Genomic DNA, 25,666 nt, shown 5'->3' with positions numbered 1-25,666 from the left:
AATACAACCTGCCTGAAGGAACCTAGGAGCAAAATTAGCGGGAATGCAGTCCTTATCCCGTGGACTGACTAGACCATGCAGCTCGACAGAGCAGTCCGGTGCTGGCGGACCAGAGCAGGCAGACGCGGATTGATAGTACAATCAAACACTGGCACACCACAGTGCACTCCAGCCCAGAAGGACAGTGTAGTCCCACTCTCACCACACCTGGCAACAACCAGTCGATGAGTCAGCACAGCAGTGCGCCCTGAGGTTGCAGGAACAGTGGATGCAGATGATCTGCAAAAGGTTTATATATGTACTGTAGTGTTCTGCTTCTGCTTTCTTTATGCTGTTTGTGTATGTCCTTATGGCTTTTCTCCATATGGCTTTGTTTGCGTCTGTTTTGTTTTTGGTCCATGCTCTTTCACGTTTCCTACAGAGTTTCTTCATATGTAATAATTTGCCATTAAACCAGGGACGTGGTTGTTTTGTGATTTTTGTTTTGAGAGGTGCTATTTTGTTTAGTGTGTTTTCACTTGTTTTGTCCCAGTTTCTCATGAAGTGTTTATCCTCGGATGTTATGTCATTGGTTCATTTATCGTTGTTGTCTACTTTTCCTCTGCTTGTGAATTTGTGTTGGGTTCTTGGCTCTCTTTTCTTGCTGCTTTCTTTCCATTGTAGTGTGAAAGTGAGCTTGCTGTGGTCTGACCATGGTACCTCGATGTTTTTGCAGCCCTGACTTTAGTAAAAGGGCCCCAGCAAAGATACTGCACAGATTTTATTAACGTCAGAGTTTCATGATTCTCATAGCGTCGTATTTGTCTTGGCTGAGCTGGTTCCGTCTTCTAAAAAACCTAGCAGATCTACCATCATGCAGACTATGAATGTTTCCATTATTAATTACTGAAGATTGGGGCCATCTAGATTTGTCGAAACAGATCCTTAGAAAAATCCAAGCTATTCAAAATGTGGCTGTGCATTTGATTTTCTCTCTAAAAAAAAAGTACGATCACATTACTCCATTTTTTGTTAAGTTGCGTTGGCTTCCAGTAGAAGCTGAGGTACTTTTTAAATTTGGGGGCTTATTGTATAAGATTGTTTCTGGCCTTAGCCCTCGATATATACTTTCTTTAGTAGGTTATGCCGGTTCAGTTTCAAAATATAATATTTGCAAGCAACCCTTTTTTCTCCTTCCCTAGCCCTCGGGGAATTATTTTAAAAGAAAATGTTTACTAGATTGTTTTCTTATCAAGCTGCTTCTCTGTGGCCGTTTTTGCCATCTATTGTAAGTTGCATGCCTAGTTATGACATTTTTAAGAAGAATTTAAAGACGTTCTATAAACATGCAATAAGGAAGCAATTATAGTGAAATGTATACTGTCATATGATTATTTACTGTTGCATCCTAGATTTATTTCATTAATCTAGTATCTTGGCTGTAACCCTCTATGAACTATTTTTTTTTTGTATGAGTAGGCTATAAATGAGCTGAGTTTTTCTTTGTGTAAACTCACCAGTTATACTACAATAATGCATATTCGCTGCTGTAAGTACATAATCACAGTTAAATCAAGGAAGCACAGAATAAGACTTCAGATAGAAACATATGTGTCTTAAAAAGTCAATCAAAGTAAGCAACTATTTTATTGTGCTGCTTTAGGCAACTGTTTCTGATTGACCACCAAATTGTCCAAGTCTGTTTCTCGTTTTTCTCAGGGAGCTCATTTACAAGGAATAGTAAAAATGGGGCCAAAACAAAACCTCTGTGTATGGAGATTGCTAAACTGAGTTGATCAAATTCTAGCTACTATAGGGCTAGACTAAGCTTGTTTATCCTCTATGAACAAGTTCTGGCCTCTCTTAGAGCCTCTTCTCTTGTCCCTTATCTATCTCTTTGTGGAGCCTAGGTGGGATTCTTGGAATGCAGGGGTCCTCACAGCAGGAGTTCCATTTTTTTTTGGCTCGTTCATGGTCCAATCCATAGATCCACTTCCTTCCTTTTTTCACCTTTTTAGCTCTCTTTCTCTTTTTATATTCTGTTTGGGTAGTGGATCTAGAGTCCCTATTCTTCCTCTGTATATTATGATATGATATGTTATGTTACACCAGAACTTCTATTCCACCTTTACCTCTGCAGTTCAAGGTCGGATTACACTAAAGAAAGGCCAGATCAAACATCCGGGAATTACAATATTAATAATAAAATTAACTGAAAAACATAACTAAACTATCCTATTAATTAGGATCTGAAGGTACAAAGCCAGTATGACGAAATAGAAAAGCTTTCAGTTTTTTTCCTAAATGTTAAATAGTGTCGACAAGTTCTCAGTGATAGTGGTAAAGAGTTCCACTGTTTGGCCATCTGATACTGTAACAAGGCGGAAAAGTGTTTACTTGATTTTAACTTGATTATATGAGGAAAACGTAGTAAAAATTGATTTTGAGTGTTGTGTTTTGACCTATCATTCTATAGGAGTATGACTAGATTTACCATATAGGAAAGAACCATTCCAGACAAAATTTCAAGAACTGTAATATTCAGTTTAAAATATACACAGAGTGTAATTGGCAGACAACGTAGTTCCAGATAAAAATGTTTTTACTGAATCATATTTTGACAGACCATAAATCAACCTGACTGCTGTATTAATTGCAAACAATTAATTAAATGAGCCTGCCATGAGTGGGAAAGCGCAGGGTACAAATGTAATAAAAATATAAAATTAATGTTTTAGAACAACAGATCAACACAAGGTTGCAGTAATCCAATTAAGATAATAGAGCTTGAACTAGAATTCTAAATGTAGCCCAGTTAAATTTTTTTTCCTATAGATCTAAATTTCCTAAGAACATAAAAAGATTTCTTCATCATGGAAGATACATGATAGTGCAGAGATAACAACTGCATGGACCGTAGAGGTCTTTATCTGACGGCATTTACTATGTTACAACTTGTCAACTCCACACCCCAAATTTTTGAATTCAGATCTGAAAAGAATGAATAATTTCTGATAGTAAAAGTTTGTTGTTATCATATATAATTATAGTACCTATCCAAAGAAATTTGGTTTTCTCGGTATTAAGCTTTAAATGGTGGGTTAGAATCCATGATTTTATCTGTTCTATGCAGAATTTAATTTGAGATAGAATTTGTTCCCATGTTGGTAAGCATGGTAAAAATGCAGTAATGTCATCCACATATATAAAATGAATAAAATCAAAACGATTTAGTAATCTAACTAACAATCTCATTAATAGGTTAAAAAGCACCGGGGAAAGAGGGTAGCCACAAGGCGCCATCCATTTATCTGAGAAAACTCCATCCCTCTTAACCATGTAACGTCGATATTTAAGAAATCCTAGGAACCAGTTCAGTGCTTTACCTTGTATTCCACAATGATGAAATATATTAATTATGATACCCCAATCTACTAAATCAAAGGTGCATGAAAGGTGAAACTGAAGGATAATGGCACATTGGCCCCTTCCCAACAGTCTTTTTCCATACACAACCAAAGCACCTATCACTGTGTGCTATTGTTTACTCTGAACCCTGATTGAGTATCATAGAGAAGGCTAAACTGTTCTAAGTAACTAATCAATTATTCCATGACAAACCCTTCCATCATTTTAATAAAGAGAGGGATAGATGCCATGGGACGGTATACTGGACTCAGATAGGGTTACCATATTTGCCCTAAGAAAAAAATAGGACACATGCCCCGCCCCCTGTCGCACCCCACCCTTGTCATTTTAATCCCCCAAAAGAAAGCCAGATTCCTACTACTACTATTACTACTACTATTTAGCATTTCTATAGCGCTACAAGGCATACGCAGCGCTGCACAAACATAGAAGAAAGACAGTCCCTGCTCAAAGAGCTTACAATCTAATAGACAAAAAAATAAATAAAGTAAGCAAATCAAATCAATTAATGTGAACGGGAAGGAAGAGAGGAGGGTAGGTGGAGGCGAGTGGTTACAAGTGGTTACGAGTCAAAAGCAATGTTAAAGAGGTGGGCTTTCAGTCTAGATTTAAAGGTGGCCAAGGATGGGGCGAGACGTAGGGGCTCAGGAAGTTTATTCCAGGCGTAGGGTGCAGCAAGACAGAAGGCGCGAAGTCTGGAGTTGGCAGTAGTGGAGAAGGGAACAGATAAGAAGGATTTATCCATGGAGCGGAGTGCACGGGAAGGGGTGTAGGGAAGGACGAGTGTGGAGAGATACTGGGGAGCAGCAGAGTGAATACATTTATAGGTTAGTAGAAGAAGTTTGAACAGGATGCGAAAACGGATGGGTGGGAGAGATTCCCTCTCTCCCACCCATGTAGATCCCCTCCCCAGTTTCCCAGCATCCCTCCACCCACATGACTCCATTCGCTGCTACTCCTCCCCTCCTTTACCTTAGTGTGGTGCCCTGGTGGTCTAGTAACCTCTTCGGGGTAGGAAAGAGCCCTCTCTTTCCTGCCCGGCGCATCTGCAGACTGTGTTTCTCCTAGCACCGATCAAAATGGCTGCCGAGAGTTCAAGCAGTGACCTTGCAAGACTTCTGTGGAAGTCTTGCGAAGCTGCTGCTTGCACTCTCGGCAGCCATTTTGAATTGATGCCAGGAGAAAGACAGTCTGTAGTGCTGGGCAGGAAAGAGGGGGCTGTTTCCTGTCCCAAAGACATCACTAGATCACCAGGACACCAAGATGCCTCTGTGGGGTGTAAATCTTACCAGAGCAACATGTAGTTTTAGAGTATCTTTGGAATCTGGTAACAACCACTCAGAGTTTTAGTATAGCTTGTAATCATCAGAGGTTTTTGATAGAAATACTGTATGATTTTATGTCTGGATTTTCAAACGGCTGTCCTTTAGTTTGATTTTATTTTGTTTTTACATCCATTTGTTTATATGCTTAGTGAACATTCACTGGTAAAAATTATTAAAAGTAATATTTCACAGATGAGAATATTTTTGTGCTACAATATTAGTTCACATTCTACTGATTTGATTCCTTGCTCTGAAAGTCATGCAAGTAATAGAATTTCTCATGGCTGCTAGTGAATTATTGGTCAATTTCAATTATCTAGGAAACCTCATACAGCTTTCCTTCTACATTCCCTGAATTATGATGCTTTCATGGTCTTATATTATAAACTCATGAATCACTGTAGCCCATGGGCTGTTATCCTTTATGTGTTGTATACCATTTATAAGAATAGCATTATAAGAAGTGGAAAACACAATAGCAATGTCTTTGAGACTGGAGGTCTAAGTGTCCCAGGAGTGTCAAATTTAGGGGCCCTTTTACTAAGGCATGTAGACGCCTACGTGCATCCAACACATGTCAATTTGGAACTACCGCCCGACTACGCCAAGCCTCGGGCGGTAATTATATATTTTACGTGCGGCAGAAAATATTTTTTATTTTCTACTGCGTGGCACTAACTGGGCGGTAATCAGCAGTGTACGCACACTGACGAATATGGCCCATAGAGATTTAATAAATAAGTGGAGTCAAGACCTGAGCTCCTGATTTGGGGGGGGGGGGGGGGTTATGAATGTTAAAGTATTTTATTAGTATTCCAACTTTGGTACACTGTGTGAACTTCTGTGAATGCCAAGCTCACAAAGTACATTGTGTTCCATCTTCTATTTGTCTTACATGCATGGCTGAGGAAAACAGTTTATTACATGCCCATTGGGCCTGTCGTCAGATTGTTGGAACAATTGCTAAGACAATCAATTTTAAGATGTCATTGCTGGAAGTTTTGTTGGGACACATGGAGGCGTGTAAGATTCAAGGTGAAGGGGCCTGTCTGCTTTTCAGTGAAGCATGCATAGTGGGGGGGGGGGGGGGGGGGGATGTATTTTGCAAATTTGGACTCAGGAAAATCCACCCTCATATTGTCTGTGGCAAAATACATTTCATATTCTCCTAACAATGGTAGCAGGAGATGCCAAACATACATTGAAATGAAGGAAATATTTTTATTGATATGGGACAAATGCATACAATCCTTATCTGCGGGGCACATAGGGTGATCTCAGCCCCTCTATACTTCATTTCCTTTGTCTTACCACCAGTTTACCCTCTCACTCATATTACCAACCCTTCAACCCCTCCCCCCCACACTACTAATTGCCATGTCCTCACTATCTCCTCAAAATGTCAACTCAGTCTCTCCCATTCATAATTCCAAGCTCTTGGGAGGAGGGGAAGATGTTGGATCAGATGGTGGTGGTGAGAAGGGGGAGGGGGATGAGGCACTGAGCCCCCACTGCTCTGTGCCCTTAGGCACTGTCTGGTTGCCCGATTAGTCCACCTAGGTTTGCATGCTATCTCTCTTATATGCAGAGGCTTAGGCAGGTTTTGGCGTCGGAGGAAGGAGTAGACTTTTGTAAAATAGGCACAGTCAATGTTGGCCAGGCAGTAGTGCCGACGTTTTTGCTCTGGTGTGGTGGCTGTGGCCAAATGATTAACACAGGGTGCCTCTGCTGCATCCTGCCTATAAGGAAACAGGAAGTTACATCAGAAGTTGCGATCTATCAGAGGTCCTGTGGCAGTCTGTCTTCTTAACTGCAATTAAAAATATTCAAATTGTGACCATCACCTCAGGAACAGCATATACATTGCTTCTTCTGCTAGACACTTTGTTTAAATCAAATGGGATTTTGTTTGCATGGAGACTCTATAGGATGTGGAGACCACTAGTCCTGAGCATTTTATTTTGGGTGACAAGGGGGGCCTCACCCCTCAACCATAGGGCTAGATACCCTGCAAAAAGGCACTTAAAACCTATACAGAAAATTTAAAACACTGTAACAGTCCTAACCCATCTATGAAAAGTTAGTGTTGTAAATATTACAGTGGGCCCTAGAACACCAATGTACCTGCTACTGGGAAACAGGAACAAGCTGAACTGTTACATATTGCTACACAGACACTACATGCTAGCAGAATCCTTCACCCCAGTTGGAGGACAAGGACAAATGCTCATCTGATATATAATAGGGAACCTCAAAAGGAACATGCAGACAAAAACTGAAATGGAGACCGCCACCCCCAGCCCAAGAAAACCAGACTCCATAAGCAGTACAATACTAGTAAAAGAGAAACAGATGCCTTATCTGGCATTTCTTATTACTCCCTATACCCCTTCCCTTGCCCTCTGTTCCTTAGATGCTAATTGTTTAATAGTACCTGCTCCTAAACAGGCACACTATGAGTCTCCCCTTCACTCTGCATTCTGTTTCCTAGCACTGTTTCTGTGGAACAGTTTACCTGTACTAAAATTCAATACCAAGCTAAAGTCATTATTTTTCCAGGTTGCATTTGGCTTTACCCCTGCCTAGATCACCTGTTTTTGTTTTCCCTCCCTTTTTCTCCCCCTTCTTCTCTTCCCCCTCTCATTCTTTTGGTCTTTTTCCTAATGAATTTTTAAGTATGATTGTTTTAACTATTTCCTATTTTTAATAGAGTTCTTTTCCCGCCTTATTTTAGTTTGTGTTTCATATTGTACACTACCTTGACCTTTTGTAAGAAAAGACGGTATATCTCCTGTACTTTGCAAAAATAAAAATAGAGAAAAATGTACATTTCACAAAGCAGGCACATCTCAGTCCTTAAAGTATTAAATAAAAATAATTGTTTTGTTCTACTTTTGTTGTCTGGGCATTTTATTTCTATAATTAGGCTAGTCCCAGTCTCTTTTCCACTTTCCATGTGTCAGTCTTCTCCTAACTTCTTTTCTGGGTTGGCCTTTCCATTTCTTCTCTCTCCTCTTGTCTTCTTCCTTTCTTTCTCTACATCTGCCTGGCACTGATCTTTTGTTTTATGTCCCCTCCCCCCCGGCTGATTTTCTCTTCTCTGCGTTTGTCCACCCATTTGATTTTACCCTTATTATCTCTTTCTCTTATCTAGTCCAGAGGTTTTCAATTCAGTCCTCGGGGCACACCCAGCCAGTCATTGAATTTAATGGGGATATCCTGAAAACCCTGACTGGCTGGGTGTGCCCTGAGGACTGGGTTGAAAACCCCTGTTCTAGTCCTTAGTCTCCTTTTCACTTTTTCATCTATAGTAACCTACTAGCTTTTCCCATATCCCTCCCATCGCCCCCTCTGTCTCTCTCATTTCCCAGTCTCCTATCCCCCTCCTCATCGTTCACTTACTTCCTTACTTTCCTATTCCCATCCTCTGTACTCACCCTCTTAGCCCTCATCTACCCTCCATCACTGCCTCTCATCTTCTCACCAGCCCTAGCTCCATCCCTGTCTCTCCTTCCTTCCCTTGCCTCCAGGCCATTCTTCTCTCTTACCTTTTACTCCATGTCCTACTGCATCTTTCATCATCTTTTTAACCCCATTTCCACCCTCACACAATCCCTTCAGAGACCCATCACCTTCCTCCCAACCCCCTCTCCAGTACTCCCATCCCTTTTCAGTGCCTCACATCCTCTCCTTGGCCTGGATTGGCCGCTGTCGTGGACAGGATGCTGGGCTTGATGGACCCTTGGTCTTTTCCCAGTATGGCATTACTTATGTACTTCCAGGCCATTATGTCTCAAACTTCCCCCAAACTTCATCTCATTGTATTTCTTCCTCTTCTCTTATCCATTTCACACCTTCACTCATTTCCCCAACCCATCAACATACACTCATACCAATCCGAAGTATAAGCATCCCTCAAAATTCCCATGTTATCTGTCCTATCTATAATTCCCTGCTCTGCTCCTCAACACTCTCATTGAGTGTCCAAGTCCCAGTCATCTGATCTGTCCCCCTTCTACCCTCGTCCCATCCATCTTCTGATCTGTCTCCCTTGTCCCCTAGTCCCATCCATCTTCTGCTTTCCAATGTCTCCTGTCCATTTGACATTTCTTCTTTCTTCATGTTCACCGTCATTCCCTCTATGTTCTTATCTGTCATGTCCAGCATATCCCCACTGTGTCCCTGTCCCCTCATGTTCAGTATCTGCTCTCTGTGTCACCATCCCTCCCTTGTCCGTACCCCCTCAGCCAGCACTTCCACTTTCCCCTGACCCTCCCCATGGTACTGCATCTCTCTGGCTCCAGCATCTTTCCTACTCTCCACCAACCCATCCCATCTTTCTCATTTCCCTCTGGTCAATCCAGCATCTCTCTCTTTCTCCCCTTGGGTCCAGCTTCTCTTCCTCATCCGAGCTCTCTCCTTCATGGACTCCCTATCCCTATACGATTGTGGCATCTCTTTTACCTCCCCTCCCCAATCCCCTGCCACCCGTGGTGCAGCATCTCTCTCTCCCTCCACTCACCACAGTGTCCACTATCTCCCTTCCCAGTCCTTCCAAATGGACTATGGGATAGCAAGCGCCACCTCAGAAAAACAGCTTGCCACCCATCATGACCTGTGTGGCATTGCCGTCCGCCGTCTACCCCTCCCCCCCCAGTGCGCTGCAGTTCTCCCTCCTTCTGGGCTGTCAACAGTGTCAGCAATGAAAGCATGCTGCCTTCGGCTGGCCCCAAAACCAGTTTTAAGATGAGTTTAGTTACAGCTGGACACTCGCTTATCAGGAAGGAATATTTATTTATCTAAAATATTGGCAATATCTATACTTTCTAATTATGTAGAAAACAGAATGGAAGATTTATACTCTTTTATTTGGCTAAACGTTGACTGCACATCTTGATTGTATTCACCAGAAATTTCTGTCTTGCACAGTTTGATCAATTGATCTGTTTCCATGGAATGTCATTGAGGCTTGTAGTTGATATGCAGCTGCACAGATGGTATGAGTGAGCTCCTGAGTGTGCTATCCCCAAAATTCCATTACTTCAATGACTTTCAACTGGTGATTGACATTTCTGGTTCTCTTCTGCCAGATTTTCCCCTTAAGTGTTTTAAGTGTTAGGATGTACTCTATGTAGCATTATATAATTTTCTTTTATTGGCATGAGCTTGTTTTAGACAATTGTGTCTAGATAAATAGAACTGAATTCTGTTGCCATAGTGTTACTGACTGTGATATATATCAATTTTATTGACAGAAGTTTTGATGTTGGGCTTCATCGCTTTCTTATAAGGTAAGAGAATATGTTATGTGATCAAAACATATAATTAATAAGTAATAGGTATTTTAGTCTGTTTTACCTAATGCTAGGTCCCAGAGCAGATTAAAATCAAATTATAAACAAAATTCATTAACATTACACATTACAACTAGGCTTGCTTTTCTGAAGTAAACTGTGAATACTGTAAGGTTGTTTATAGCTATTCTGCATGCTATTTTAGATTCTGTAATTTGTAATGTTTCAGTTTGTATTTTGTACTTCTTATCTTTTCATTGCTTTTTATTTTTTAATTTTTTTTTAGGGCTACGTTTTAATTATAATTTGTAATTCTGATTAGAGGTATGTTATTTATTTATTTATCCACTGCAGCTCCTTGTGGCTCTGGGCAATGGAGGGTTAAGTGACTTGCCCAGAGTCACAAGGAGCTGCAGTGGTAAATAAATAAATAAATAAATAAATAAACATTCATTTTAATTGTGAAATACAGCTCCAATTACAACCCACTGTCTCCTTGATACATTCATGACCAAAGGGCCAAATTTTTATTTTCTTCCAAAAGTACAGCTTGTTCCGCTCCAGGCACATTTTGCAAGATAACAAATGCCAGATAGCTTGTGACTTCTAACTGGATACCTTAGCAGCTCTAGAAGCAACTGTTGAGAGAACTTGTGCACTTTGGTTGGCTAATAATGATGAAGCATATTAGCCAAATACCTAGCAAAGGACAAATGAAGACAGTGAAAGTCTAGTGAAATAATTTAAATTGAATTTGTTCTTCAATAGGAAGTCAGTGTAATTGGTGCAAAATGGGAAACATATGATTAAATTTCTTCTTTCTTTTAATCATTTTTCACATTATGTTTTAGTTAAACTACAGGCATTTAAGCTTTACCCTTGGTAAAGGGAATTGCCAGTTACCAAGCACTGTATTACTGACAATGAGTCTCCTATGAAGAAATGCATAGGATCTACTTAATTTAAGAGTGCCAAACGCAGTTTTGCTAGGTGTTCTGTTTGATGAGTGATAGATAACTCAGCATCCAGCCATACACTCAACCTGGTTACACTCTGTTGAGGCTTTAGTTGAAACCTTAAGATAAGTTGCAGGGTTTTTCTACTAGCTAGTTGTCTAGAGTAACCAAGTCGTCCCTGCTTATAGAGAAGAACACAAATTTGCTAGTGCCAAAATCTGTTTACATACAACTGTACAGAATATCTGTTTATTACTTGCAAAGAGATGATACTTGACTATAAATCCATGAATAAAGGCTACCCCAGGGGCCTGCTAGAGTTTGAAATGTAATAATTATTGATATACTGGCCAATAGGAGGACCTTCTGAGCAGTTTACAAACAGCAAAATATAATATATAGATAAAAGAGAGAAGGAAAAGAAATGCAGTAGAGTCTCAGTTAACCAACTTTTGGTTGTTCGACCTTCCAGATTAACCAACAGTCCCTTAACCGTGCTTTACCCACTCCCTCCCAAACATCAGTGCATCTGAGAACCCCACTCCCCCCAAAGTGCCTCCTACCTGTCCCACCTACCCACCTCAGGTTCTTCTTGATCCCCAAACAGATAGGATGATTATGACCCATATTAGATCTCGGGGACCTCAACCTATTCCTGTGCAAGAAAATATTCAAAATGATCACTTGTTGCTATGTGCTTCCCTGTTTGAAGAAGAGAGGCTTATTGTAGTCACCGGATCTCTTATACACACATTCTGATTTATCCAGATTGCAGAAAATACTATATCTCCAGTTCTTCTGTATACTGAATGTCGATGGGTCCTGTCGATGGGTCAAGGAGTGAAAGCAATGACCAACCCACTCCCATTGGAGTTTGGAGTGTTCCAGGGCACTCAGATGTGTCTATTGAATCAGTGCCACCCCTGCCCCATGACACCGCGTGGCCATAAAAATGTTTTTCCGTTTTATAGGGGAATTAACCCCACAGACATTCCAGCTGAGGACATTAAAGGCATGGTGTCAGAAGGGAGGGGAGGAGCCATTAGGGCAAGCTGCAGACCAAGCAAAGGCATCCCAATGGACACCAGACTGCAAGGAAGACTAAGAAGACTTGAGCGTAACTATGAAAACATTGCTAAGATGAAATTTAGCACAAGAATTCCAATCTCACCCACCCCCTAGCCACACCAAAGAATTCTCCCTCCTCTTACTATCCCACTACCCTCCATCCCACCCCACTCCTCCCCCAAAAAAGAGTATAGTAATAGGTTAAAAATAGAAGTGGATTCCCCTGGATAAAGCTAAAAAATAAAATCCAGTAATAGTCATCCCAGGCAATCAAATACCATCTCAAAGGCTGGCAGAAAATAGAAACAAGCCAAGGCAAAGTTAAGAACAGGGAGAATTCCCCGCTTCCACAGACTTGCGATTCAAACAATTGTTCTGGGTGGGCGCTCTTGGCAGGAGAGCTGATGCAGTAGAAGATTCAGACTCCTTCCAAAGACCTGCACGACATAGACAAGTTTTACTTGACTTAGTCCGCTACTGAAGGACTGCGTTTGCTCACCAGAGTATTTTTATGTCCTCTATTGCGAAGGGGATCACATGGCGTTGCAGTTCATTGATCTTCTTAACTGTATTGTCTTCACAATACTGCCGCATGTTGTCTGCTTTTTCTTGCGACCCCTGAGGCAGGTGCTGTGCGCCGAAACACGGACCGTGTCTGGTCCATTCAAGTACTGTTTCTTCAACATATGATTAAAGATTTCAATCCCCATTTTTGGAGGCCCTTTTTAACCCCATTTGTCATGTGGCTGGGAGGAAAAGTACTGTTTTATCTCACTTGGATGCTGTTTCACCATGCTACCCCGCCAGATCTTTAGAAGCGCGCTGTGTTACTGAAGGTATGGAAGTTATCAAATAAGGTCCCAAAGGCTGGGACTCACTAATGTCACAGAAAATCAAAGGATTTCATTCGGCGCCTCAGATTGAAGCCGCATCACTCAGTTGATGTCAATGGAAGTCTCATCTTTAATAGTTTAAATGGCAATTTGTGAACATATTTCGCACTGCAGACATCACATAATTTTTACTGTGCCTACAGAATTCTGTGTACCGTTCTGCGGACTCAACTCTCATGGTGCTGAATGTATGAGGACTTAAGTTTAATGCACTATATATGTTTTTTGAATTGAAGTGGAGTAAAACAAATTGAGCTTAAGTACAATGCATCTGTTAAAATTCATATACTGCAAATCTGTGAGCGGTCCTTACACAGATGTGAGCAGTTAGAGAGTAGTTTCATGTTAAGTAGTGTAATTTCTCATGCATGTCCACAAACATTTTACAGAATGTCTGTTGGCATGGGCATAATTGTATTGAGCTGTGCTGTTTTGATATCATTTGCATTATGTGTGACTGATAATATAAATTAATTTCTCAATTGAAGTAAACTTCTAACATTTTCTTTCAGTCTATGGAACCTGTGCACAATTTGGTAAACAAGGTGTGCAGTTGATCAATTTGATTAATAAGCTCTCATATTATCAAGGTTCAGCATGCATACAACTGAATAATGTCAGGTTTTGTATTTGTGGAATAGATAAGGGTATCAGGCTTAGACCATGTACTAAAAGCGTTTGAGAATGTCAGTGTAATTTTTAGAGGTTTCAAAACAGAAATAATTTTAACAGTCCTGCTTATCCTATTAAAGGCAGGCTATCTGGTAAATCAAGATCTTGAACATGCACTAAGGGATATGCAGACATACAAAATGAGATTTGGGAGGTAAAATTTAGGTTTCAGCCTCATCTAAGAAAAGGTTAGAAATGAAAGCTTATCTCTTGTGGGGATTTTTTGCTTTCTGTTAAGCACATGGATTCCTGTGTGTTTTATCAATAAGGGTAACCAGATTATTGATGATGAAGTTTCCATCTCAGTGCTTCTTAGCCCTCTTCTGGAGGCACACCTAGCCAGTTGGGATTTGAGGATTATCACAATGAATATGCATAAGATATATTTCCGTATAGCAGAGACCCCATTTTAAAGTCAATTCTATGCAAATCTTGTGTGCTTAAATGCAGCAAAAAGTGCCACTTACTTGCTAAGCACCCTAAGTAATATTCTGTAAGGGTGTGTATAAGTGGCATGGCACCCAACTGTAAGGGGGGCATTCCATGCAGGTGTAACATGGGCGTGTCCCCCACTTATGCACACAGATTATAGAATAATGTAGGTTGCATGTGCTGCTTGTTGCACTTAGGAGCACCAGTTTACACCAGCCATAGACCCGGCTTAAGTGGACACACCATCCAGATGTAGACTTGCTTTTGTGTTTTGGTTCATTGTCTTGTCACATAACCTAGTTATATCTCAGCTTTAGCTCATGGACAGATGACCAGACATTCTCCTTAGGAATTTTCTGGCACAGTGCAGAATTCTTGTTTCCTTAGATAATGGCAAGTTTTCCAGGTCTTGAGGCAGCAAAGCATCCCCATACACATCACACTACCACCACCATGTTTGATTGTTGGTATGATGTTAGTATGTGAAATAGGAGTGTTTGATTTATACCAGATATAGTGGAACCTGTGTTGCCCAGAGAGTTCCATTTTTGACTCACCTGTCCATAGTTTATTATCCAAAAAGGCTTAGGGATCAACCAGGGGTGTGTTTGAAATGTGACATGAGCCAGTATTCATGTTAATACCAGTGATAGGAGCATTGTATTTCCTTAGACAAGCTTGAATGCGCGTCCTACATTTTATCTTCTTATTTTGCCATAACTCCATGAAGGTATATATGCATGTTTAAGATCACTTTATTTGAGATCAAGTTGTGAGATCAGACTCCTGATGAAGGCCATTTGGCCGAAACACGAATTCGTGTAAAGTCCTTTCAACACTATAAAGTATATTATAATTTGGAATTCAACTTTTGGGACAACTGTTTTTCACCTTTGCTTTTGTGTTATCTTCTTCTACTCTTGGATAGCAGCAGTTTCCTGTTAAGTCATGAACACTGACCTTAGGCTACAGATCTTAGCCTGTAGATCTTTGGATGTTGTCCTGGGATGTTTTGTGACTTCCCTGATAAGGTGTTGCTGTGACTTGGAGTAATTTTGGTAATTCAGCTAATCCTTGGAAAATTCCAGGTCTTCTCCTTTTGTAGATGATGGTTTTCATTGTGGTTTGGCAGTCGCAGAACTTTAGAAATGGCTTAAAGGTCAGACCTAGGCTTACCCTTCATTACAGTTCCCCTAGAAATCCAGTTGCTTGATGGACAACTCTTGTCACTCAGCAGCAGCACCGCCCAGCACTTTTCAGACTGATATATTTCAACTACTTTATTTGCTCATCTCTTCTTGAATGTTGCTTGATTTTGGCATAGCATTCTTCTAGAAACTTTGTAGTGACTACACTGTCATGGTAAGGTTCAGTATATAGTGATGATTCAGCTCAGACTTACAGCTCTTCTTCCTCTCCTTTCCCATTTCCCCCTTGTGACAAAACAGTGGGTTATTAAGCCTGTGAAACTGCCAGCAGGTGGTGCATGTTTATGTTTAAAGCTGTTACCGAGAAATGATTGATCCCTCTTTAGTTAACTCAGCTAAGAGGCAACCTGCCGTGATGTGGCTAGCTATTTTTAAAACTTGTTGTTCTAGGCTCTGGCCCAGGAGCTCAAATTAATCTAGGACATACTGGATTTTTCTCCAGGCTCAGTTTGGGAGAAGAAAGAGAAAGATCTTTGCTGAGGCCCTGTGAACAGTTATATTTGATAACCTGTGAGCAGCTATATTTCCTGTACTCTCCAGGTAGTGAACAGATGTTTAGATATTTTTATAATTGATCCATATTCAGTTACTTGTTACTGTTTGCTAATTGTACCTTTTCTGTTCATTGTTCTAATTTTTCACGTCAATAAACATTTTTAGTTTATTGCCTCTGCTTGTCTAGACTGACTAAGAATCCTAGTGGTTTGTGTATTGGGTCTGTAGGAGCTTTCTAGGAACTGTGGGACCACTGGGAGTGTGACCGCAATAACCTAGGAATCACTGGGGGATAATTTGAGAGTGGGAGACTTGCCCAGAGGCAGTTGGGATCCAGTTGGTGGGAGGAGGGTGCTAGTGTAGAGCACAAGTGGCAGGTGCAGGCGGAGTTGAGCTGTGCTGGGGATAGACCCTCTTAAGTGGCCACTGGGTAGCCCCAGGCTGGTGGCTAGGCATTTCGTAACACACCTCTTCTCTTTTTTTGCCGTCTATGACCCTCCCTATTTGCTGCTGTTTAGTCTGAGCTTGCTCTGTGTATGTGTATGATAAAATTCTTTCTTCTCTCATATTGTAGTTCCTTTCTGCCTGTTTATGTATCTTTAGTTTTGTAAGGAGAAAGAAAAGTGGGAACAAAGGCCACAGTTTCCAGAGACTGGAGTACACAATATCTGGGGTTGAAACGAGACTTTATTGGAAATAAAAACCGACTCAACACAACGTTGTGTTTCGGCCGAATGGCCTACATCAGGAGTCTGTGTTTAAAAAAAGAATCAAAACGTCTAACAATAAAAATCATAAAAACCGTAATAAAAACAGTGAGGGTCTTTAGAAAGACCATTGGTCGTGTAACAGTGCTGAATGCTGGGATTGTAAACACAACATTGTGTTGAGTCGTTTTTGATTTCCAATAAAGTCTCATTTCAACCCAGGATATTGTGTGCTCCAGTCTCTGGAAACCGTTGCCTTTGTTCCCACTTTTCTTTCTCCTTGAGATAATCCGTGTGATCTTTTGAGTTCTCCACTTATGTGGATTCTCTTTGGTCTTTAGTTTTGTAAACCACTCAGGTCTGCAAGTTAGGTTGAGCAGTATGGTAATTTCTAATAAATTATAAGCTTTAGGTTTAGATTGGACAAGGCTGGCTGCAGTCAAGGCCGACTGTTCAATCAGCTGAGTCTATCAATTAAATTTGGTCAATTGGTTGATTGAGTAACTAAGGGGGCAGTGCAGGGCCGTACCAATGGTCTCTGGCGCCCCCCTGCAGACTACCAGTTGGCGCCGCCGCCGCCCCCCAGCACCTGCCTGGCTCCAAGGCAGCGATTCCCCTCTCTCCCTGAGCCCTACCCTCCCACCCATCCATGCCCATCTGTCCCCTGCCCCCGCCATTCATCCCGATCAAGCAATTCCCATCTCTCCCTTCCATGAACCCTGCCCTCCCATCTATGCTCCTCTCTCCCCTGCCCTCCCGCTCCCATGTAGGAACTGCCCGCCCTCTTCTCCCCCCCAAGCTCCCTTTCCTTTTTTTTTTCTTTTAAACTTACCTTCCTCCGGCAGCGCAGCGTCAGTGAAGGAGGCGGCGCTCCCAGTCCCGGCGTCTCTAGCCTTCCATTGGTTCGCTCAGTATCCCGCCTTCTTCTGACGTGATGACGTCAGAAGAAGGCGGGACACTGAGCGAACCAATGGAAGGCTAGAGACGTCGGGACTGGGAGCGCCGCCTCCTTCACTGACGCTGCGCTGCTGGAGGAAGGTAAATTTAAAAGAAAAAAAAAAAGGAAAGGGATCTTGGGGGGGAGAAGAGGGTGGGCAGTTTCTACATGGGAGTGGGAGGGGCAAGGTAAGCACGCAGCGGCGGCGCCCCCCAGAGGATGGCGCCCCCCTGCGGCGCTTACCCCGCTTACCGCATCGGCACGGCCCTGGGGCAGTGTTTTTCATATGGGTGATAAAGGTGTTGGATAACTTTGTTCCCTAAATAAATGAATAATGTAAAAACCATGCTATGTGTTTACTCAGGTTTCCTTTGTCAAAGATTACATTTTGTTTAAAAATCAGAAACCATTCAGTGTGGCATATATGCGATATTAGGGGAAATCAGGAGTTGGGGGGGGGGGGGACGTTTTACATCACTGCACTGGAATGATTGTGTATGCACAGAATTTGGAAGCAGGAGACCCTGTGGTAAACAAGGGGTCTCCTGCTTCCAAACGAACTCTCACTGCTTCTGGGCAAGGTGGTGGCACCCTAAGTACCATGTGTGCTTACCAACACTAATTTCTACATTTATTTGTTTCCCTACTGTTTTCTGTGGGGAAGCTTATGGGTGAGACCCATCCTTACCCCACATTACAGGTGCCCTAGAAATCCAGTGGTTTAATGGACAACTCTTGTCACTCAGCAGCAGCATGCAACACTCAGGGGTGCTCCATTTCTAGAAGTGGCAAGGAAAGGAGGTCAGGCAGGAGGGGAAAAATTTGCTGAGCCCTGAACAGCATTCATTGCCAGTAGATCCTGTGAGAAGAGTTGAGGTATGATCTGCACAGGCACAGGTGGAGGTTTCTTTTCATTTATTAAAATGTATATATTGCTAACTTGACTAAAAGTCAATGACATGCATTTACAAGACACAAGGCTAAAATGAAAAACTGATTCACTAACAAGTTTCCTAACTCATCCATATCCCGCAAATACAAACATGCACACCGATTAGAATAGACCCAGCCATGATGATGGAAAATTAAACTGTCTCATTGATATGTTGTCATATGAACTTGCTTAAGTAAAAAGCAAAGGTTGGCACTGCAGGTGCCTTATCAGGGGCCAGTTTATTCGCTCTATTGGAGGGATAAAATATGGCCCATCTGAACTTTAGAGGATGAGATGGCAGCATGAATAGAGAACAGGACCCCAGAGTGAAGATGGCTGTAGGAGTTTGAGGAACGGATATGGAAGGAGAAGCATTGGTGTTTTGTTTCATATAGCAAACAGGACAGGTAAATTTGTTGAGATGCAATTGTTAAGCTAGATTCTTCTTTTACTTCACAGTTAAGAGTAATTTCTACTCAGTTGCAATTTTTTTTCTTGCTACATAGTAAATTACACAGTAAATGACGGCAGATAAAAGACCTGAACGGTCCATCTAGTCTGCCCAACAAGATAAACTCATTTTACATGGTATGTAATACTTTATATGTATACCCGAGTTTGATTTGTCCTTGCCTTTCTCAGGGCACAGACCATAAAATAATCCAGCACATAGAAGTGGTAGAAACCACTGTGGAGAAAAAAGGACTATTACAGAAAATGAGTCTTATTTGATTAAGTATACCGATTTTCACTGAAAGATTGAAAACTTAAGTTTCCTTGTCATCAAGCAGATGAAGCCAATACGTATGGGTTATGTCCATCAACCAGCAGGGGAGATAGAGAGCACTCAAACTTTCACAGTGCCCTCTTGGCCAGCTAGCTCCACTGCCTCTTCAGTATTCTCTATCTCCCTTAGCAGGGTGGCTGCAGCTTGTTCGAGCTCCAGAAAAATCTGCCGGGAGGTGGTTCCTGGCTTGCCAGTTGTTAACTGGGGTGTTGGAGGCTATAGCAGCTTCACTTTAAAGTCACATAGGTTAGCCCTTTCCCTGCCTTACCCATACCTCTGTGGATGTGGACATATTGCCTTGCTTTCCCTGTCCTTACCCACCAACAGTGGATGCAGGCATATAGGTTCGCCCTTTCCCTGCCTTTCCCACTCATCTGAGCCTCCGGAGTCTTCAATACCTCTGCTTTCCTCACAGCTTAAAAAAAAAAAAAAAAAAAAAAAGTCACGTCGCGTTTTTAAACGCAGAGACGCTGGAACAGAGGTTTTTGACCTGATTTTCAGCAGGATCGTAGTTGTACACTAGATCCTTTGAGGTAAGAGTGTTTTCCAACTCCTCCGGGGTGGGCCCGCGATTGGGGCGATTTTGGCGCGAACCGCCATTTTGGATTTTACCGCCGTTTTTCGGCGATGGCTGCGGACAATGTAAAGCGCTGTTCCACTTGTGGCAAGCGCAAATCAGCAGCAGGGCTCTGTAAATCGTGCTGTATTGGCGTAGGAGCCGGCCCGAGCATGGCGAGCGATGTTTGTTCACGCTCTGAGCTGGCAGCGGGCGCCATTTTGCTTACACCGCATGGTGCGGCCTCCGTGGACACGGAGAGACCTGAGCCGGGTGGGGCACCTTGAGATGAGGTTATTTCAGGAGTGGCTACCACCGGACAGGATTTGGGTGCCCAGGGTGGGATTTTCTCCCTGGATTTTGTGCTTTTGCTGCATAAAGCATACATGATGAAAAGAGCCCTTCCTCAAGGGTCGCCTGAGGCTCCTCTGATTGCCTCCCCCCCCCCCCGATGGATTCTGGCCTGGGACTGCCCAGTGAGGCTTTTTTCCCGGATGCTTGGCCTAAAGATAAGCGCAGAAGGGTTAATTCCCCTTCAGATTGTGGTGCACCTTCCCCCCCCCCCCCCCCCCCTCCCCCCCCCCGTGGTCGGGGTGTGAGGATTCGGAGAACTCTGACAGACGTTCTTGGTCTGAGGAACCAGAGTCAGGTGCGGATTTACCACAGGATCTGGATGATCCCTCCGCGGTGAGGATTTTCCACCGTGATGAGCTGCCAGCGCTTATTTCAGATACCCTGCAGGCCCTCTCGATTGAAGATCCTGACAGTGGCATGGCCTCCTCGGGTAATCCCAGGATGGCTAGTACCAAGAAAGCTGCTCGGGCCTTCCCTTTGCATGACTCCATCCTAGAGCTTGTTTCGGCTCAGTGGGCTGACCCCGAGGGACCTTTGAGAGTTTCCAGGGCTATGGGGCAGTTATACCCTCTGCGTGAGGGACATATGGCTCGTTTTCAAATGCCTACAGTGGTTGCCCTAGTCACTGCAGTGACAAAGAGAACTACCCTCCCTGTTGAAGGAGGTGTTGCCCTGAAGGACGTTCAAGACCGTAGGCTGGAAACAGCGTTGAAACGGTCCTTTGAAATTGCAGGTCTCACTGTTCGGGCGTCTGCATGCAGCTGTTATGCTGTGAGAGCCTGCCTAGCTTGGCTGCAACAGGCAGTGGCTCAGCCCGGAGATGGAGCGGAGCCCTTCTTGGATGTGGCTCCGCGGATGGAGGTGGCCTTGTCCTTTCTGGCTGATGCCCTTTATGACCTTGTCAGAGCTTCGGCTAAACAAATGGCAGTAGCAGTGGCGGCTCGCCGTCGTCTGTGGCTACGACACTGGGCAGCGGACAAGGCCTCTAAACAAAGGTTGGTGAAGTTACCTTTTCAAGGACTTCTCCTATTTGGTGAGGAGTTAGAGAAAATTGTGAAAGGCCTGGGTGATCCAAAACCCCAGCGCTTGCCCGAAGATAGGCAGAGGCCTTCCTCTAAGGGCCAGGCAGTCCACTCCTCGTACAGACCTCGCTTCCGTGAAGCTAGAAGGTACCGCCCGGGGTGTTCTGCTGGGTTCACTTCACGTGCCCGTGGTCAGCAGAGGAACTCCTTTCGCTCGGACAAGCGTTCCGCAGCCGGTGGCTCAAGACCAGGAGTTCAGGGGCGACCCTCTCAATGATGGTGCGCCGGCCCTCTCCTCGATGCCTGTCATCGGAGGACGGCTTCCCTCTTTGTCGAGGAGTGGGCCAAGATTTCCTCAGATCAGTGGGTTCTGGACCTGATCAGAGATGGATACAGAATAGAATTCAACGCCCCAGTAAGAGACGTGTTTGTGGAGTCCCGATGCGGTTCTGCCGTCAAACGGGCGGCGGTGGAGGAGACTTTACAAGGTCTGATTCAGTTAGGGGCAGTGACCCCGGTGCCTCCCGCCGAGCAAGGCTGCGGCCGATACTCCATCTACTTTGTGGTGCCGCGAAAAGGTGGGTCCTTTCGCCCTATTCTGGACTTAAAAGAAGTGAACAAGTCCCTGAGAGTGCGGCATTTCCACATGGAATCCCTGCGCTCCGTCATTGTGGCGGTTCAGCCAGGAGAGTTTCTCACGTCTCTAGACCTGAAAGAAGCTTACTTGCACATTTGGCCCCCGCACCAGAAGTTTCTGAGGTTTGCGGTGTTGGGAAAACATTTCCAGTTCAGGGCCTTGCCTTTTGGCCTTGCCACAGCTCCCCGAACCTTTTCGAAGGTAATGGTGGTAGTAGCTGCTTTTCTCAGGCGAGAAGGTATCAGGGTTCACCCGTACCTAGACGACTGGCTCATCAGAGCAGACTCTGCAACAGAGAGCTTACAAGCTACAGCCAGAGTGGTCTCAGTACTGCAATCTCTAGGCTGGGTCGTCAATATGGCCAAAAGTCACCTGTCCCCTTCACAATCTCTAGAGTTTTTGGGGGCCAGGTTCGACACAGTCTCGGGCTATGTGTTCCTACCCGAGCTAAGGCGGTGCAAGCTTCAGAATCAGGTCCGTCTGCTCCTGAGGATGCCCCGCCCGCGAGCTTGGGACATTGTCCAGCTGCTGGGATCGATGACAGCCACGATGGAAGTGGTTCCCTGGGCGAGAGCGCACCTGAGACCTCTACAGTATTCCCTACTCCGGAGATGGTCTCCTATTTCTCAGGATTACCAATGCAGACTTACTTGGCTCCCTGCGGCCCGTCTCAGCATGGAGTGGTGGCTCTCGGACAGCATGCTGCGGCGAGGAATGCCGCTGACGCTCCCCGTTTGGTGCCTAGTGGTAACAGATGCCAGCCTGAAGGGCTGGGGCGCACACTGCAAGGGGAAGCATGCCCAGGGTCTATGGACACCCGAGGAGTCGGAGTGGTCCATCAACCGCCTAGAGTTGAAAGCGGTGTTTCAGGCGCTTCTGGCCTTTCAAGTGACCCTGGAAGGATTGGCTGTCAGAGTGATGTCGGACAACACGACAACGGTGGCCTATATAAATCGACAAGGCGGAACAAGGTGCAGAGCACTAGCCGCACAGGCCGAACTGATTTGCCACTGGGCCGAGCTGCATCTTCAGTGTCTGTCGGCAGCTCATATTGCAGGTCAGAGCAATGTGCAGGCCGATTATCTGAGCAGGCATCAGATCGATCCAGCAGAATGGAATCTGGCAGACGAAGTATTCCTGCAGATCTGTGCCAAATGGGGCAAGCCCGTGATGGATCTAATGGCGACAAGTGCCAATACCAAAGTCCCGTGCTTCTTCAGCAGACGGAGAGATCCTCGCTCGGCGGGGTTGGATGCCTTGGCTCAACCCTGGCCTCCGGGTCTACTTTATGTGTTTCCCCCATGGCCCTTGATAGGGCGCCTGCTCTTGCGGATTCGGCTGCACCCAGGAGAAGTGGTCCTCATCGTCCCGGATTGGCCAAGGAGACCTTGGTATGCAGACCTCCGACAGATGCTCCTGGAGGCTCCTCTGCCGTTACCTCTGGTACCGAACCTGTTGACTCAGGGACCGGTAGCCATGGAGGACGCCGGCCGCTTTGGTCTTACGGCATGGCTATTGAGAGGGCGCAATTGAGGGATAAAGGTTATTCCAATAAAGTTATTTCCACTCTCCTGCAAGCCCGCAAGCGGTCCACTTAAGTACATAAGTACATAAGTAGTGCCATACTGGGAAAGACCAAAGGTCCATCTAGCCCAGCATCCTGTCACCGACAGTGGCCAATCCAGGTCAAGGGCACCTGGCACGCTCCCCAAACGTAAAAACATTCCAGACAAGTTATACCTAAAAATGCGGAATTTTTCCAAGTCCATTTAATAGCGGTCTATGGACTTGTCCTTTAGGAATCTATCTAACCCCTTTTTAAACTCCGTCAAGCTAACCGCCCGTACCACGTTCTCCGGCAACGAATTCCAGAGTCTAATTACACGTTGGGTGAAGAAAGATTTTCTCCGATTCGTTTTAAATTTACCACACTGTAGCTTCAACTCATGCCCTCTAGTCCTAGTATTTTTGGATAGCGTGAACAGTCGCTTCACATCCACCCGATCCATTCCACTCATTATTTTATACACTTCTATCATATCTCCCCTCAGCCGTCTCTTCTCCAAGCTGAAAAGCCCTAGCCTTCTCAGCCTCTCTTCATAGGAAAGTCGTCCCATCCCCACTATCATTTTCGTCGCCCTTCGCTGTACCTTTTCCAATTCTACTATATCTTTTTTGAGATACGGAGACCAGTACTGAACACAATACTCCAGGTGCGGTCGCACCATGGAGCGATACAACGGCATTATAACATCCGCACACCTGGACTCCATACCCTTCCTAATAACACCCAACATTCTATTCGCTTTCCTAGCCGCAGCAGCACACTGAGCAGAAGGTTTCAGCGTATCATCGACGACGACACCCAGATCCCTTTCTTGATCCGTAACTCCTAACGCGGAACCTTGCAAGACGTAGCTATAATTCGGGTTCCTCTTACCCACATGCATCACTTTGCACTTGTCAACATTGAACTTCATCTGCCACTTGCACGCCCATTCTCCCAGTCTCGCAAGGTCCTCCTGTAATTGTTCACATTCCTCCTGCGACTTGACGACCCTGAATAATTTTGTGTCATCGGCGAATTTAATTACCTCACTAGTTATTCCCATCTCTAGGTCATTTATAAATACATTAAAAAGCAACGGACCCAGCACAGACCCCTGCGGGACCCCACTAACTACCCTCCTCCACTGAGAATACTGGCCACGCAATCCTACTCTCTGCTTCCTATCTTTCAACCAGTTCTTAATCCATAATAATACCCTACCTCCGATTCCATGACTCTACAATTTCTTCAGGAGTCTTTCGTGCGGCACTTTGTCAAACGCCTTCTGAAAATCCAGATATACAATATCAACCGGCTCCCCATTGTCCACATGTTTGCTTACCCCCTCAAAAAAATGCATTAGATTGGTGAGGCAAGACTTCCCTTCACTAAATCCGTGCTGACTTTGTCTCATCAGTCCATGTTTTTGTATATGCTCTGCAATTTTATTCTTAATAATAGCCTCCACCATCTTGCCCGGCACCGACGTCAGACTCACCGGTCTATAATTTCCCGGATCTCCTCTGGAACCCTTCTTAAAAATCGGAGTAACATTGGCTACCCTCCAGTCTTCCAGTACTACACTCGATTTTAGGGACAGATTGCATATTTCTAACAGTAGCTCCGCAAGTTCATTTTTTAGTTCTATTAATACTCTGGGATGAATACCATCAGGTCCCGGTGATTTACTACTCTTCAGCTTGCTGAACTGACCCATTACATCCTCCAAGGTTACAGAGAATTTGTTTAGTTTCTCCGACTCCCCCGCTTCAAATATTCTTTCCGGCACCGATGTCCCCCCCAAATCCTCCTCGGTGAAGACCGAAGCAAAGAATTCATTTAATTTCTCCGCTACGGCTTTGTCCTCCTTGATCGCCCCTTTAACACCATTTTCGTCCAGCGACCCAACCGTGGCTTATGCCAGGATTTGGTGCCTGTTTGAGTCTTGGTGTGCTTCCAGAGCCATTGTTCCAATGCGGGCTCCTGTCTCGCCGATTCTGGACTTTTTGCAGGAAGGTGTACAAAAAGGCTTGGCCTATAATTCCCTGCGGGTGCAGGTGGCAGCGTTGGCCTCCCTTCGTGGTAAGGTGGAAGGTGTGTCTTTGGCTGCTCACCCAGATGTGGCACGGTTTCTTAGAGGGGTGCTTCGGCTCCGACCTCCAGTGCGAGCACCCTGTCCAGCTTGGAACCTGGGGCTAGTTTTGAAAACCCTGCAGGCATCTCCTTTTGAGCCGCTTCGGCGAGCATTGGAGAAAGACTTGACACTGAAGGCCGTTTTTCTGGTGGCCATTACCTCGGCGAGACGGGTGTCAGAGCTCCAGGCGCTGTCCTGTAGAGACCCATTTCTGCAATTTTCAGAGTCCGGAGTCACGGTTCGGACCGTGCCTTCCTTTATGCCTAAGGTGGTTTCAGCCTTTCACTTAAACCAGCCT

The 25,666-nt window shown here is 44.3% G+C and overlaps 1 protein-coding gene across 3 annotated transcripts in view; it reads left to right on the top strand.

Moving 5' to 3' along the window:
• HHAT (hedgehog acyltransferase) overlaps window positions 1-25,666 on the top strand; it is a 354,392-nt gene that overhangs the window by 120,834 nt on the left and 207,892 nt on the right. For 2 of the 3 annotated variants that reach the window (XM_030196097.1, XM_030196098.1), the window contains exon 9: window positions 9,989-10,024. The exons of the other annotated variant lie outside the window; for it this stretch is intronic. In XM_030196097.1, coding sequence (XP_030051957.1) covers window positions 9,989-10,024 — 36 coding nt within the window. The remainder of the gene's footprint in view (window positions 1-9,988; window positions 10,025-25,666) is intronic. 3 annotated transcript variants of the gene reach the window in all.

Source organism: Microcaecilia unicolor, chromosome 3, assembly GCF_901765095.1.
Source record: "Microcaecilia unicolor chromosome 3, aMicUni1.1, whole genome shotgun sequence".
NCBI classification, from domain to species: Eukaryota; Metazoa; Chordata; class Amphibia; order Gymnophiona; family Siphonopidae; genus Microcaecilia; species Microcaecilia unicolor.
This window is presented reverse-complemented; position numbering and strand designations above follow the sequence as displayed.